This window comes from Cetorhinus maximus, chromosome X (genome assembly GCF_964194155.1).
Source record: "Cetorhinus maximus chromosome X, sCetMax3.hap1.1, whole genome shotgun sequence".
Lineage (NCBI taxonomy): Eukaryota > Metazoa > Chordata > Chondrichthyes > Lamniformes > Cetorhinidae > Cetorhinus > Cetorhinus maximus.
This window is the reverse complement of record NC_135917.1, coordinates 3,124,788-3,139,888: the sequence shown is the minus strand read 5'-3', so window position 1 is coordinate 3,139,888 and position 15,101 is coordinate 3,124,788. Positions and strand designations below refer to the sequence as shown.

Here is a 15,101-nt window from a genome sequence, read left to right as displayed (position 1 = left end):
CCTTCTTGTACGTATGTCTTAAGATTCATACACAGGGGTGTAAATATAATTTTTCTTTTCCAGGGCCTTGACTCGTGCTGGGGTACAACTCCATGGCCACTGCCAGCTATCCGGTGCCTTGACCAAATGAGAATGTATGAGATAGTGAGTATTGGCAGGTTGCTTGAACTTAGAAGTATGACAGCACAAATCAATCCTGTCCTAACCCAATATTTACATACAACATATTCTTGCAGGGTCATGGATATCGATAAGAAACTGGAACCTTGACTCTTGTTTTGCCCCTCTTTAATGCATATTGTGTAAGTTGGCTGTTGTGTTTGCCTGTGTAACAGTGAAACAGTGACTATGCTTCAGAAGTGATGTATTTGTTGTAAAGGCCTTTAAACATGGAAGAGCATTACATAAGAAACATAAGAAGCAGGAGTAGGCTACTCAGCCCTTTGAGCCTGCTCCACCATTTAATAAGATCACGTCTGATATTCTACCTCAACTCCACCTTCTTGCGCTATCTCCAAATCCCTTGATTCCTTTATGTATCCAAAAATCTCTTGATCTCTGTCTTGAATATACTCAGTGCTTGAACATCCACACCCAACTGGGATAAAGAATTGCAAAGATTCACACCCTTTTTAATTGAATTTCTTCTCATCTCAGTCCTAAATAGCGAACCCCCTAATTGTAGGCTCCACCAACCAGGGGAAACATCCTCCCAACAGCTACCCTATTATCCCCACTTAAGAATTTTATATGATTCGATGAGATCACCTCTCATCCTTCTAAACTCAAGGGAATATAGGCCTAGTCTACTCAAACTCATCTCCTACAACAATCCCCGTATCCTGGAATCAGTCTAGTGAACTTTCATTGCACTCCCTCTAAGGCAAGTAAATCTTTCCTTGGGTAAGGAGCTCAAACTATACGCAGTACTCCAGGTGTGGTCTCACCAAACCCCTATATGATTGCAGTAAGACCTTTTTACTCTTGACACCACAATCCCTTTGCAATAAAGGCCAACATACCATTTGCTTTCCATATTGTTTGCTGCATCTGCATGTTAACTTTGGTGGCATAGATTACAAAAGTAGGGAGGTCATGTTGGAGTTGTATAGAGCCTTGGTGAGGCCACAGCTGGAGTACTGTGTGCAGTTCTGGTCGCCACAATATAGGAAGGATGTGATTGCACTGGAGGGGGTGCAGAGGAGATTCACCAGGATGTTGCCTGGGATGAAACATTTAAGTTATGAAGAGAGGTTGGATAGACTTGGGTTGTTTTCGTTGGAGCAGAGAAGACTGAGGGGTGACCTGATCAAGGTGTACAAGATTATGAGGGGTGTGGATAGGGAGCAGCTGTTCCCCTTAGTTGAAGGGTCAGTCACAAGGGGACATAAGTTCATGGTGAGGGGCAGGAGGTTTAGGGGGGATGTGAGGAAAAACTTTTTTACCCAAAGGGTGGTGACGGTCTGGAATGCACTGCCTGGGAGGGTGGTGGAGGTGGGTTGCCTCACATCCTTTATAAAGTATCTGGATGAGCACTTGGCACGTCATAACATTCAAGGCTATGGGCCAAGTGCTGGTAAATGGGATTAGGTAGGTAGGTCAGGTGTTTTTCACATGTCGGTGCAGACTCAAAGGGCCTCTTCTGCACTGAGATTCTGAGATACAGGGACACCCAGATCCCTCTGAAAACTACCATTTCCCAATCTCTCTCCATTTAAGAAAATGTTCTGCTTTTCTATTTTTCTTTCCAAAATGGATAACTTCACACTTCTCCCCATTATATTTTATCTGTCATGTTCTTACCCACTTGCTTAACCTGTTGTTATGACGTGGCAGATGATGTGTGCCAGGCGGACCAAATCCACGAGGGAAATTTGGTCACGCTATCACAATGGGTTTGCGATTTCTATTTAGAAACTAGGAGCAAGAATAGGCTGTTCGGCCCTTCGAGTCTGCTCCGCCATTCAATACGATTATGGCTGACCCTCTATCAACGCCATATTCACACTTTTTCTCTCCATACCCCTAATATCCAGAAATTTATCAATTTCTTTCTCGAATATACTCAGTGACCTGGCCTCCACAGGCTTCAGTGGTAGAGAATTCCATAGGTTGACCACCCTCTGAGTGAAGAAATTTTTCCTCACCTCAGTCCTAAATTGCCTGTCCCATATCCTGAGACTGTGGCCCCTGGTTCTAGACTCCCCAACCAGGTGAAACATCCTCCCTGCATCTAGTCTGTCCAGCCCTATTAGAATTTTATACGTTTCAATCAGATCCCCTCTCATTCTTCTAAACTCTAGTGAATACAGGCCCAGTCGAACCAATCCCTCCTCATACGACAGTCCTGTCATCCCCGGTATCAGCCTAGTGAACCTTCGCTGCACTCCTTCTATGGCAAGTATATCCTTTCTTAGGTAGGGAGACCAAAACTGCACACAATACTCCAGGTGCGGTCTCACCAAGGCCCTGTATAACTGCAGTAAGACATCCCTACTCCTGAACTCAAACCCTCTTGCAATGAAGGCCAACATGCCATTTGCCTTCCTAATTGCTTGCTGCACCTGCCTGTTTACTTTCATTGACTGGTGTACAAGGACACCCAGATCCCTTTGTACATCCACATTTCCCAATATATCACCATTTAAATAATACTCTGCCTTTCTGTTTTTCACACCGAAGTGTATAACTTCACATTTATCCACATTATACCGTGTCTGCCATGTGTTTGCCCACACACACAACTTGTCTAAATCGCCCTGAAGCCTCCTTGCATCCTCCGCACAACCCTGCCCAGTGTTGTCATCAGTACACTTGGAAATATTGCATTTGGCTTCCTCATCCAAGTCATATGACCACCAATGCATCCAATATTTCCAGGGCCATTTCCTTTAGTCTTTGCTAATCTTTTTCTCTTCACTTACTTATAGAAGCTTTTACAGTCAGTTTTATGTTCCCTGCAAGTTTACTCTCATACTCCATTTTCCCCTTCTTGATCAATCTTTTTGTCCACTTTTGCTGAATTCTAAACTGCTCCCAATCCTCAGGCTTGCTACTTTTTCTGGCAATTTTATGTGTCTCCTCTTTGGATCTAACAGTATCGCTAATTTCTTTGTACTCTATGGTTGAGCCACCTTTCCTGTTTTTTTGCGCCAGACGGGAATGAATAATTGTTGTAATTCATAGAGTCATAGTTATACAGCACAGAAACAGGCCCTTTGGCCCATCGTGTCCATGCCGGCAATCAAGCACCTATCTATTCTAATCCCATTTTCCAGCACTTGGCTTGTAGCCCTGCATTCTATGGCATTTCAAGTGCTCATCTAAATACTACTTAAATGTTGTGAGGGTTCCTGCCTTGATCACTCCCTCAGGCAGGAGGGGGGAGGGTGGGGGGGCAGGGGGTAGTAAACAGGTCCGTTACTCTGTTGGAGATGAGTGGGATCTTGGTTCCTGTAGAACTGAGATACTCCAAAATTCTCAGGCCTTTCGGCCAAAGAGAAGAACCTTTTACACCGACCTTCCTCTCCCAGAGGGGAATTCACAACGAGTACTGAAGCTCCGTTTCATAGACATGTGCTTGTGTCCTGGTCAAAATGTTGAGCACCAAACTTACGTTGACAGGCCAACGCACACACATTCACAATGACTGCTTACCTGCCTTCCCAGCTTGTTGTTGTGGAGTCTCATTCTCCCGTGGATGTCTCGCGATGTCTCCCGGCAATCTTGAAAGTCCCTGGAAAACTTCTCCCCGAATTCGATGTCGTGGTTGCAGTCACCCCGCTCCCAGGAGTCCTGGATGCCAGGGAAACGCTCCTCGGGCTCAGGGATGGAGACAGGGAGACCCTGGGTCAGGGCCTCCACCTGGAGCTGGTAAAGCTTGAAGCGCAGGTTCTGGTCGTCTTCTCTCCGCTTCTGGTCGCAGCCGCAGCCCTTGAGCTTTCCCAGGCTGCAGGCGGTAGCCACCGAGTGCATACATTCCCTAAATATTAGTCATTGCCTATCCACCGTCAACCCTTTTAGTAAGGCTCCCCAATCCATCATTGCCAACTTGTGCCTCACGCCCTCGTAGTTCCCTTTATTTAGATTCAGGACCCTAACTTCGGATTCAACTTCTCCACTCTCCATCTTAATTAACAATTCTATCATTTTATGGTCGCTGTTCCCCAAGGGACAATGAGATTGTTAATTAATCCTTTCTCATTGCACAATTCCCAGTCTAGGATAGCCTGCCCTCTAGTTGGTTCCTCAACATATTGGTCTAAAAAAGCCATCATGTGCACACTCCAGGAGATCCTCCTCCACAGTATTATTGCTAGTTTGGTTTGTCCAATATAGATGTCGATTAAAGTCATCCATGATTACAGTTGTACCCTTATTGCATACGTCTCTAATTTCCTGTTTTATGCCTTCCCTTACATCTCCATTACTGTTTGGGAGCCTATAGACAACCCCCACCAACGTTTTCTGTCCCTTGGTGTTTCTTACCTCTACTCAAACAGATTCCACATCATGATTTCCCAAGCCAATATCCTTCCTCACTATTGCATTGATTTCCTCCTTTACTAACAATGCTACTCCACCTTCTTTCCCTATTTGTCTGTCCTTCCTAAATATTGAATACCCCTGGATGTTTAGTTCACATCCTTGGTCACCCTGCAGCCATATCTCCATAATTGCAACTATATCATAACCATTTATATCTATTTGCGTTGTTAATTCATCTACTTTATTGTGAATGCTCCACGCATTAAGATACAATGCCTTTAGACTTGTCTTTTTAACCTTGTTAGTTATCATAGCTTTATTTTGCACTATGACCCCATTTGTTTTTCACCCTTGTTTTTTCTGCCTTCCACTTTTGCTTCTTTATTTTCTGTCTTTCGTTTTTATCCTTGTTTCCCCCTCCTTTGCCTCCCTGCTCAGGTTCCCATCCCCCTCCCATTCAAGTGTAAACCCTCCCCAAGACAGCACTTGCAAACACCACGTCCCCCACCACCCGAGAACATTGGTCCGAGAACATTGGTCCCAGTCCTGCCCAGATGCAACCCTTCCTGTTTGTACTGGTCCCACCTTCCCCAGAACCGGTCCCAATGTCCCAGGAATCTGAATTCCTCCCCTCTACACCATTTCTCCAGCCATGTATTCATCCAATATATCCTGTTATTTCTACTCTTGCTAGCACGTGGCACTGGTAGTAATCCTGAGCTTACTACCTTTTTGAGGTCCTACTTTTTCATTTACGTCCTAATCCCCTATATTCAGCTTGTAGGACCTCATCCCTTTTTTTAACCTATGTCGTTGGTACCAATATGTATCACGACCACTGGCTGTTCGCCCTCCCCTTCAGAATGCCCTGCGGCCTCTCCAAGACATCCTTGACCCTGGCACTAGGGAGGCAACATACCATCCTGGAGTCTCTTTTGCGACTGCAGAAACACCTGTCTGTTCCCCTTAATATTGAATCCCCTATCACTATAGCCCTGCCACTCTTCTTCCTCCCCTCTTATGCAGCAGAGCCACCTGTGGTGCCTTGGACTCGGCTCCTTCTGCTTTCCTCTGAGAAGTCGTCTCCCCCAACAGTATCCAAAATGGTATATCTATTAGAGAGGGGGACGGCCACACGGGACTCCTGCACTACCTGCCTTCCTCTACTCTGCCTGGTGGTTACCCATGCCCTTTCTGCCTGTTCAGTTTTTACCTGCGGTGTGACCACCTCCCTGAACATGCTGTCCACGACAATCTCAGCATCATGGATGCTCCACAGTGAATCCACCTGCAGCTCCAATTCCGAAATGTGGTTAGCCAGTAGCTGCAGCTGGACACACTTCCTGCACAATGGTCGCCAGGGACACTGGAAGTGTCCATGGCTTCCCACATAGTGCAGGAGGAGCATATCACGGGTGCGAGCTCTCCTGTCATGACTTCCATTTAGATTAAGCTCGTTAGTTACTCCCTTTCAAGAGTACTAACTACACTAGGGGCCTTATTCCACTCCAAACACTCCCACTACAGTCTAAAGTCCTCACCTTATTTTGTTTAAGCTAATGGACTGCAGCAGTTTAATTAGTAGAAAAAGTAGAAGTACTCACCTGACCCTACTTACCAATCAGCTGCCTCCTCTGCGTCGCGTCATTTTTTGAATTGTGACATCACTTTGAACTCCACCGCCTGAAGGTCCTGAGGGTAAGCCTCTCCTCTCCGGTCTTGGCCTCTGTTTTTCACGCCCTTTTATACCGCTCTCGCTGGCCTCTCCTCTCCGGTCTAAAACTCACCTTCTTCCAACCCTGACAGCAATTTTTAGTTGTTTGCTAAATTAGAGAGAGACTAGACTTTTTAGATGGAATTTAACCCTTAAACTCCCTGAGCCACCAATGACGTTCCATGACATTACTTTCCATGACATGAGAGTCCATGGCATTCAATTCCATTACATGATATTCCATTCCTTGACAAGACATTCCTTTCCATGTTATTACATGACATGACATCCCATTCCATGCCATGTCTTTCCTTTCCCTGACCTGACATTCCATTGTTTGAATTGCAATTACATTCCATAACATTCTGTGCCATGCCATCTATTCCATGGCATTTCATGACTTGACATTCCATTCCATGACATTGCTTTCCATTCCATGACATGACATTCAATTCCATGGCATCGCATTCCAAGACATTCCATAACATGACAATCCATTCCATTTGGACATTCAGAGAAGGAGCAGAAGCTACAAGCAACGAATTTCATGAAAATGAGAGATTTTGCAAACATGGGGAATGAGAAATATCTGCAGATAGAGAAAATGCCAGAATTTGATCAATTGCTGGAAATTGATATTTTGCTTAATACAGAGAGCCACGTTTGCTTCAATTGCAGGATTTGGAGAAATTGAAGGTGTGCTCAATGCAGAGAAGCTGGGAATGTGCAGAATAAGATTAATTGCAAGAAACTGAGTACTTGCTAGATACAGAGACCCAGACTTGTTGAAAAATTGAGAAATGGAGTAGCTGAAACGCTATGTTGAACAATGAACATTTGGAAATGTTTGTATTTTTAGAAATTGAGCTATTACTGTAGATGGGCTGCAGAAATTATTGAAGGTGCAGTAATTGTTTGAATGGAGAAATATGTTCATTCGTTGGAAGAGAAGATGATTCATTTACGAATTTCATGGAAATGTGAGATTTTACCAATATTGGGAATGAAATATATCTGCAAATAACGAAAATGCTTCGATTTGCTTAATGCTAGAAATTGAGGTGGTAAGATCGTAGAGACAGGTTTGCTAGATTTGAAGGATATTGAGAAATGGAAGTTATGGTCAGTGCGAAGAATCTGCAAATGTGCTGAATCAAACAAATTGATGGAAACTGCTAGTTTGATTGATACCCGAGAACCAGATTTGCTAACAAGTGAAACTGAGAACTTTTAGGTGCCAGTGAATGAGGAGAAGATAGAAATGAGGACATTTTAAGAAGTTGGTAGAAGTATTTTGATAGGCAGTAGGAATTAATATGAGACAGCGAGGTTGATGTAAATGGAGAAATTTGGACATTCAGAGAAGGAGCAGAAGCTACAAACAACGAATTTCATTAAAATGAGAGATTTTGCAAACATGGGGAATGAGAAATATCTGCTGATAGAGAAAATGCTAGATTTTGAACAATTGCTGGAAATTGATTTTTTGCTTAATACAGAGAGCCACGTTTGCTTCAATTGCAGGATTTGGAGAAATTGAAGGTGTGCTCAATGCAGAGAAGCTGGGAATGTGCAAAATAAGATTAATTTTGAGGAAACTGAGTACTTGTTTGATACAGAGACCCAGAACTGTTCAAAAATTGAGAACTGGAGAAGCTGAACGTTATGTTGAACAATAAACATTTGGAAATGTTTGTATTGTTAGAAATTGAGATATTACTGTAGATGGGCTGCAGAAATTATTGAAGGTGCAGTAATTGTTTGAATGGAGAAATATGTACATTCATTGGAAGAGAAGATGATTCATTTACGAATTTCATGGAAATGTGAGACTTTACCACTTTCGGGAATGAAATATATCTGCAAATAACGAAAATGCTTGGATTTGCTTAATGCTAGAAATTAAGGAGATAAGATCGTAGAGACAGGTTTCCTAGATTTGAAGGATATTCAAGTAATGAGTCCACCAAGACCTTTTGAGATTTTAAAAAATAAATTTAAATATTAACAAAATAAAAGATTTCAAACACATACATACGACTACAGTTACTACTATAACAGATCCTAAAATTCCTAACTGACCTGACTCCCAGTTACAAACCCCCTTTAAGGCAACAGTCGAAAACAGATTTTAGATTTAAAACAAGCTCAGCAAGTTAACACAGTACCCACTTGACAGTGGAATTCCAAATGGGCGTCTCCAACTTCAATTACTTTACATAGCAGACTTATGCACAAATAGCTGGAGGCTTCTTGAAGGCTGTTGCACACTCCTGTTAGATCTTACATGGCCTTCTTTCACATAGCCTTTCATTCTCCTTTATATATGTTTCTCTCTTAATATATAAATTCTATTGTTCCATATGTCTTTGAAACGGTATCTTCCTCATAACATAAAAACTTTCATATAGCCAATGTTGCCAGTAATCTTTGGGAAAAATAAACACACTGCTTAGCCTTGCTTATCTGGCTAGTTGTAAACAGACTAAGATCCCTTTTGGAATCCAACAATCCCTTCATTTATCTAAAAATGCAAATTCTCTTCACACCTTACATGCTAAGCCAGCGTCCATGTTTACTCATTAGCATGTCAAGCACATTTCTACCCTAGCTGCTTTTGATGATTTCAAGCTTGCAGTCTACTTGACTCCAAATGTAGTTAAATCACACACAACCACCTATACTTACGCCCCATAAACCTACTTCACAATAAACCAGAAAAATATTATGAAAATTATTGCACGCTTGTCACACTGACCATATCCCTTTGCAGCCTCTTTGCGTTCTCTCCACAGTTTATTTTCCCTTCTGACTTTCTATCAGCAACAAACTTGGATATATTACCCTCGGTTGTTGAAATTCAGGACATCAGAGTCAATTAACCCTTTGCTCCCATTTCCCAAAATTCTGAAATGATTTGAAGTGATAACCCTATTAGTGAGAGTGGTTATATTTGAATCGGTATAAGTAAGACTTAACACATACTAATGTCTGAGTAGTGGTATCAATGCACAGCAGCATTACCATTATGTCCTGGGTAAAAGCACATTCTCCATCTATACACCCCCCCAGGTACTGTTGCATCACTCAATGCAACACACAAAACTTCAAGTTCTGTGCTCAGGGAATTTTTTCTTATACTTTTTTTTACACAAAAATGTTTATGGAGACCAATTTAATCCAATCATTACCTCACTTTGAACAGCCCAATTACAAAAGATTTAATGAAACAGTCTGTGCCTGCCGCAGTCAGATCAAACACTCAAGACCTTGGTCTCCTTATGTTCAGACTCTTAACAGCTTGTAAACGTTTCAGTGATAAGCTTGAAAAACATGGTGGCCTTGACAACCAGGTGTCTTGTCTAGAATTCAAGGCATTATCGTTTTCTCTGCCCTCTATCTGGGTCTCGAATTCTGCTGAGCTGTTTATTTTTGGTTCCTACACAGCAGGCTGCCTGTGCACTGTGCTATATTTCTGCTGAAGTTTACCTATTTGCAATTTGGTCAATGAAGGCCCAAACCATAATTCCCCATCAAGTTGTCTCAGCCAACTTGATTTTACCCAGAGTGTATCACAAGCGGGAACAAAAGTAGTCCAGTATAAAATCAAGTGTAACAACAAAACTAAAGTAGTGTACAGCCAGACATAGTATTTAAGTTAGTTCTTGTGAATTAGCAAGAAAATCTGAAGCGGGATTCCCCAGAATTCTATATTGGGGCCTAGGCAACTGAAGGCCCAGCCAGCAACAGTAGAACAATTAAAATCGGGGATGCTCAAGAGGCTGGAATTAGATGAGTGCCGATATCTCAGGGTTGTGGGGCTGGAAGGGATTACAGAGGTAGGGATAGAGAAGGCAATAAAATCTGAGTGCCAGTGTGAACTAATCTGCTTCATAGTCCAGAACAGGTCCAAGGTCAGGAAGTAATTCTTACTCTGAGCTTTGAACTAAATTCTTGACCATTTAGTGTTGTTTGCAACAAACAATGTGCTAATTTTAGGTAAGATAAATTTATAGCCTGTTATAAACTCAGGTTACATATAGGCTATTTGGCAAGTTTTCACTTTTGGATGGTATGGAACATAAATTGTCTATAAATATAACCAGACTAATTGATCTTTCATGGTATTACTTAAAGAGGAAATTAAAATCAAAATTGATTTTTTTCCTGTAACTGCCTGTCGTTTTTCTGCTAATTCATTCTAAATTATTCTGTCTTTCTCCGCTCATTTTTATCTTTCTATGGATCTCACTTTTTTCATTTAATTCTCAATTTGTCTGACTCTTTCTCATTCTCACTCTGAGAGGTTGAGAGAAGTATGAGTGATCAATATGCCTTAACTGCCTCAAAAGTGGTACACCTACCTCCCAAGTCAGAAGATATAGGTTCAAAGACCACTACAGGCATCACTTCATAATCTAGGTTGATGCTTCAGTGCTGTGTTTACAAAGTGCTCTAGGCAGCACGCCTTTTAGCTGAGAGATTAAACGAAGGCCTGGTTTGCATGTTTAGGTGAATGCAAAAGATCCCATAGCACTTTATTTTCACAAAGCAAGGATATCTTCCAGTGTCCTCGCCAACAGTTCTCCCCCAACCAACGCCACCAAAACAGATTAAATGGTCACTGATCTCTTTTGCAAATTGGATTCTGCTTTTGTCCCCACAATTATTATAGTTAATACACTTACCAAGTAGTTTGTTGGCTGTAAAACACTTCTAAATGTCCTGAGAATTTGAGAAGCACTATGCAAATGCAGAATCTTTCTTAATGCAGAATTGCAAATTACCTCTCAATACTGTACAGTTTGATTGGATAGATTGCTTTATGTTAATTTGTAATTATCTATGCAATATATTGAAACTAATTTTCAGCTGTAGTATCTACATTAATGACATATGGTGCTTTATGTCCAGTATGTTGGGTGGCTAAATAGATGCCTGAAGAATATGGACAATGTGGATGCTTTTATTACTATTAATGTTTCAGGAAATCTAATTCAATATCTCCCCAACTAACAAATTGCTGCAATTTTTAAGCATGCATTGCTCCCAGTGAATGTGCAACCCTTGCCAGTAAACCCAGTATACTCTGTTCAAGCACCATGCAAAGTGTACAACTGTTTCAAAAACTATGTTTTGAGTATGTAACTGTTGGTGATTTCATTTTCTCTGTTTTAGCACACTAATCAGATGGTGTTAAATTTCTGTCTGCACGAGTTTAACACAGTTGTTAACCCATCTCTCATCAGCATTATCCTGGGATTCCATTGCTTGAACACCAGAAGTTGGGGGCGGATGAAATCAATGCCAGTCCCAGAGCCCAGCCTTTGAAACTCGTTGCCTGTCAAACGCTCAGCCTTTAGGTTGCATCAAGGAAATAGAAGAGTTGAACACAGGGCTAAAATGGAGTCTGAGCAACATGTCAACATCTTTGCTCCGAGGTTGCATGAAGGGAACGGATGAGCTGAACAAAATTATTATTCTACAATTATACAAGAAGTGGAGGCCTAGGAATAAGTAGCCATGGAAATACTGGGGAGGCTAGAAGTGCAGTGGTAAAAAGGTTTGGTGTGATTGAGCTCTGGCCGTATTTTCTGATTGGTTAAACACACTTTACACCTGTTTACTTAGAAAATTGATCAGAAGATCTATCCTTTTCTCTGCCCTTTAAATCTGTCTATTCTTCCCCCCTGTAATTCTCTCTCTCCTGTTATTTCTGTCTCTCTTGTTCTCCTCATTTGCACTCTACTCTTCTCCACTTTTTTTTTACCTTTTAGTGCACACTTAGGACTTGGGTTGGGTGAACAGGGAGCATTTGGGGCAGGTAGATGGATGGGTGAGCAAAAGGGCTTGTGAAGCAACTGGTGGAAGTCAGTGGGCCATGAAGCTCTTGAGTGGGCAGGTGTGCAAACAGACAGGTGGAACTCTGCATTCAGCTCCCAATACACTGCTCGCAACACAAGGTTTTCTCACAATATTGTAAGTACGGAGCCAAACATACCTGAACTGCAGGAAATGTACCCAGGTTGAGATAACTTTGAGATGGGTGGGAATAGTTTAGAGAGGCTCTAACTGATTAGCTGGGTTGGGGAAGACATGGATTGAGGCAGATAGGGGTGCCTGTGCCTGATTAAGAACAACTCTGGGCAGATCAGGACCAGTTGCTGGGTGGGGACAAACTTACTATTCAAAAAAATGAAAGATCTCCCATAGCATTGCTCATGGGTGCCCCAGGACCACAGATAGCAGCCTTCGAGGCCTCAGATCACTTAGAGACTAGGCCTCACAGCAAAATTTAATAGACACATCCTTATGGGTAGGCTTTTACACAGAGTGACTTCTCATGCTGTGTTGTAACTTCACCCAGGTTGGCCTGGTGCTGCTCCTGGTATGCTCTCTTGCACTCCTCATTGAACCAAAGTTGATCCCTTGCCCTGATAGTAATGGTAGAGTGAGAGATATGCTGGGCCACAAAATTCCAGATTGTGATTGAATACAATCCTGCTGATGGCCCACAGTGCCTCATGGATGCCCAGTTTTGAGCTGCCAGTTATGTTCTGAATCTATCCCATTTAGCACACTGGTAGTACCACAGAACATGATAGACTGTATCCTTAGTGTGAAGACTGCATTTCGCCTCCACAAGGACCATGTGTGGTGATTTCTACCAATACTGTCATGGACAGATGCACTTGCAACAGGTAGATTGGTGAGGATGAGGTCAAATTGATTTTTCCTTGGTGCCTTCACCAGCTGCTGCGAGCTTAGTCTGGCAGCCATGTCCTTTAGGGTTTGGCCAGATCTGTCATTAGTGATGCTACCAAACCCCCCTCGGTGATAGACATTGAAGTTCGCCACCAAGAGTACATTCTGTGCCCTCTCTCCTTTTGGTTCCTCCCTTCTGTTAGAACCTAATAGGTTCTGTTGATGGATATAAAATACCCAGTAGATTAAGGTAATAAGTTTAACAGGTGTTGGGTATTGATTAGTTAATTATACTCAGGTGTATATATAAAGAAGAGTAAGCCACCACTGGGGTGGGGTAGTCAGGGGATTGTTAGAGTGGAGAAGTAAGCTCTGTCAATAGTGTCCACCAAAAGCATCTGAGTCTCAGTGTCGTCTTCACAACCAGACTTGGGAGTTTCTCTGACATTGGCAGCAGAGAATGGTTGCCTGAAAGTGAAGATTGGAGTCGTCTAAGATCTAATTCCAGGCAGAAGGTTAAAATTGGAGTTAATTTTTTTTGAGGGAAGATTGTAATTGGAGACTCTTTGAAGAAAGATGACTGAAACCATGTATAGGGTGGCAGGATATGATTTTCCACCACTGTTTTGTGAAACGGAACCTTATCAATGGAAAAATAGAGTTGATGCGTGGACATGGGTAACGTCTCTACCAAAAAGAAAACAAGAGATAGCTCTGGCACTTTTGCTTCTTGCCAGGAGCAAGATCAGCTGTACAGTGTTCTTGGAACTAGGCACTCAGGAACTGGACAGTGAAGAAGGTTTGGACATTCTCTTAAAGTTCATGGATAAAATTTACATGAAAGATGACTTATTGAATGCCTATGGGGCTTGGTCGGACTTTGATAAATTTAGAAAAATGGATAATTCTTCCATGGAAGAATACATCATGGAGTTTAACTTGACTATATACAAGATTGCAGCGATTCCACTTGGGGAATTCCTAAATCAGTACTTGCCTTTAAACATTGGACTGCTAGGATATCAAACGTGGATAGGCTCTAGGTTTTAACCAGAGTTAGACTCAAAGAGAGAGATGCTTTTGGATCAAATGTCCGAAGCTTTAAAAAAAACTTCCTGGGAAAGCATTCATTTCCAGCCGCTTTTATGGTGCAAATGGGCTTTTCAGAAGTGACGCCAAAGATGGAGGATACAATGCTAGTAGCATTTCGAGATTGTTCAAATATAGGGTCCAAACGTCTGTATGAAAGAAGAATTGTAAACAGAAAGTGAAGACCTTTTGGGATCTATAACAGGTGGCGGGAGCTGGGCAATTATGGAAGGAAGATGAACTCCAGGAATAACCAAGGGGTGGTCAACAGGTTCTTCAAATGTTACTCCCAAGTATCATTATGCATTGAATTTCCCAAAAATGAAAAACAGAATTTTTGAGACAACACATGATGCGGAAGGTACAGAAGGCTAGGAAGATGATGCCAGCCGATCAGAAGGAACCATATTGGTCATCAGAAACTTCAGTCTGGTAATGAGTATCCTGGTCGCAAATTCATTTAATTGTGCAATTCTAGATCGTGGGTGTATGTCCAAAGTATGTGGAGTGGACTGGCTAAACTGTTGCATGGATCCTTTAAGTAAGAAACACTAAAGTAAAGTCAAAGAATATGACAGTTCTACTTTTTTCAGGTTTGGTGATGGTAACATGTTGAAATCACTGAAAAGAATCATAATTCAGAGTAAAATAGCAGGAGTAAATTACTGTATCAGTACTGATGTATTGAATGAAATACCTTGACTGTTAAGTAAGCCTTCAATGAAAAAGGCCCAAATAAAGTTGGACATGGAACATGATAAAGCGATTGTTTTTGAGAGATCATTTGGGACATTACTGTATTCCATTAAAGCTTATCATTTAGAGATATTAAAGTATAGGAGAACACCAACGTGACCAGTATTAAGTCTTCCATTGGCGAGAGACTTTAATGAAACCATAGCGATAGACCTCAGAATATGGGGTAAAGAAAAAATAATTTTCTTCTACATTTTGTAGACATAGCAACTAGATTTAGTCTATCAACAGTAATTTTTAGTATAGACAAAAAAGTAATTATCGATAAAATAATGGAAAGAGGGATGGGGCAGGGGTGGGCACACCAGCTAAAATCTTAACGGACAATGGAGGAGAATTTGCCAATGAT

At 41.8% G+C, this 15,101-nt stretch overlaps 1 protein-coding gene across 16 annotated transcripts in view; it reads left to right on the top strand.

Moving 5' to 3' along the window:
• The window catches only part of LOC144672709 (zinc finger CCCH domain-containing protein 10-like), a 53,766-nt gene extending 39,008 nt beyond the window's left edge, over positions 1-14,758 (top strand). For 13 of the 16 annotated variants that reach the window (XR_013574148.1, XR_013574141.1, XR_013574146.1 and 10 more), the window contains 2 exons: positions 64-144; positions 11,381-14,758. Coding sequence is in view for 5 of the 16 variants with exons in the window: in XM_078534645.1 (XP_078390771.1) it covers positions 64-144; positions 11,381-11,533 (234 nt within the window). In the remaining 11 variants the exon portion in view is untranslated. The remainder of the gene's footprint in view (positions 1-63; positions 145-11,380) is intronic. The other 3 variants (XR_013574149.1, XR_013574147.1, XM_078534646.1) reach the window with 1 other exon arrangement.
• Positions 14,759-15,101: the final 343 nt, after the last annotated feature.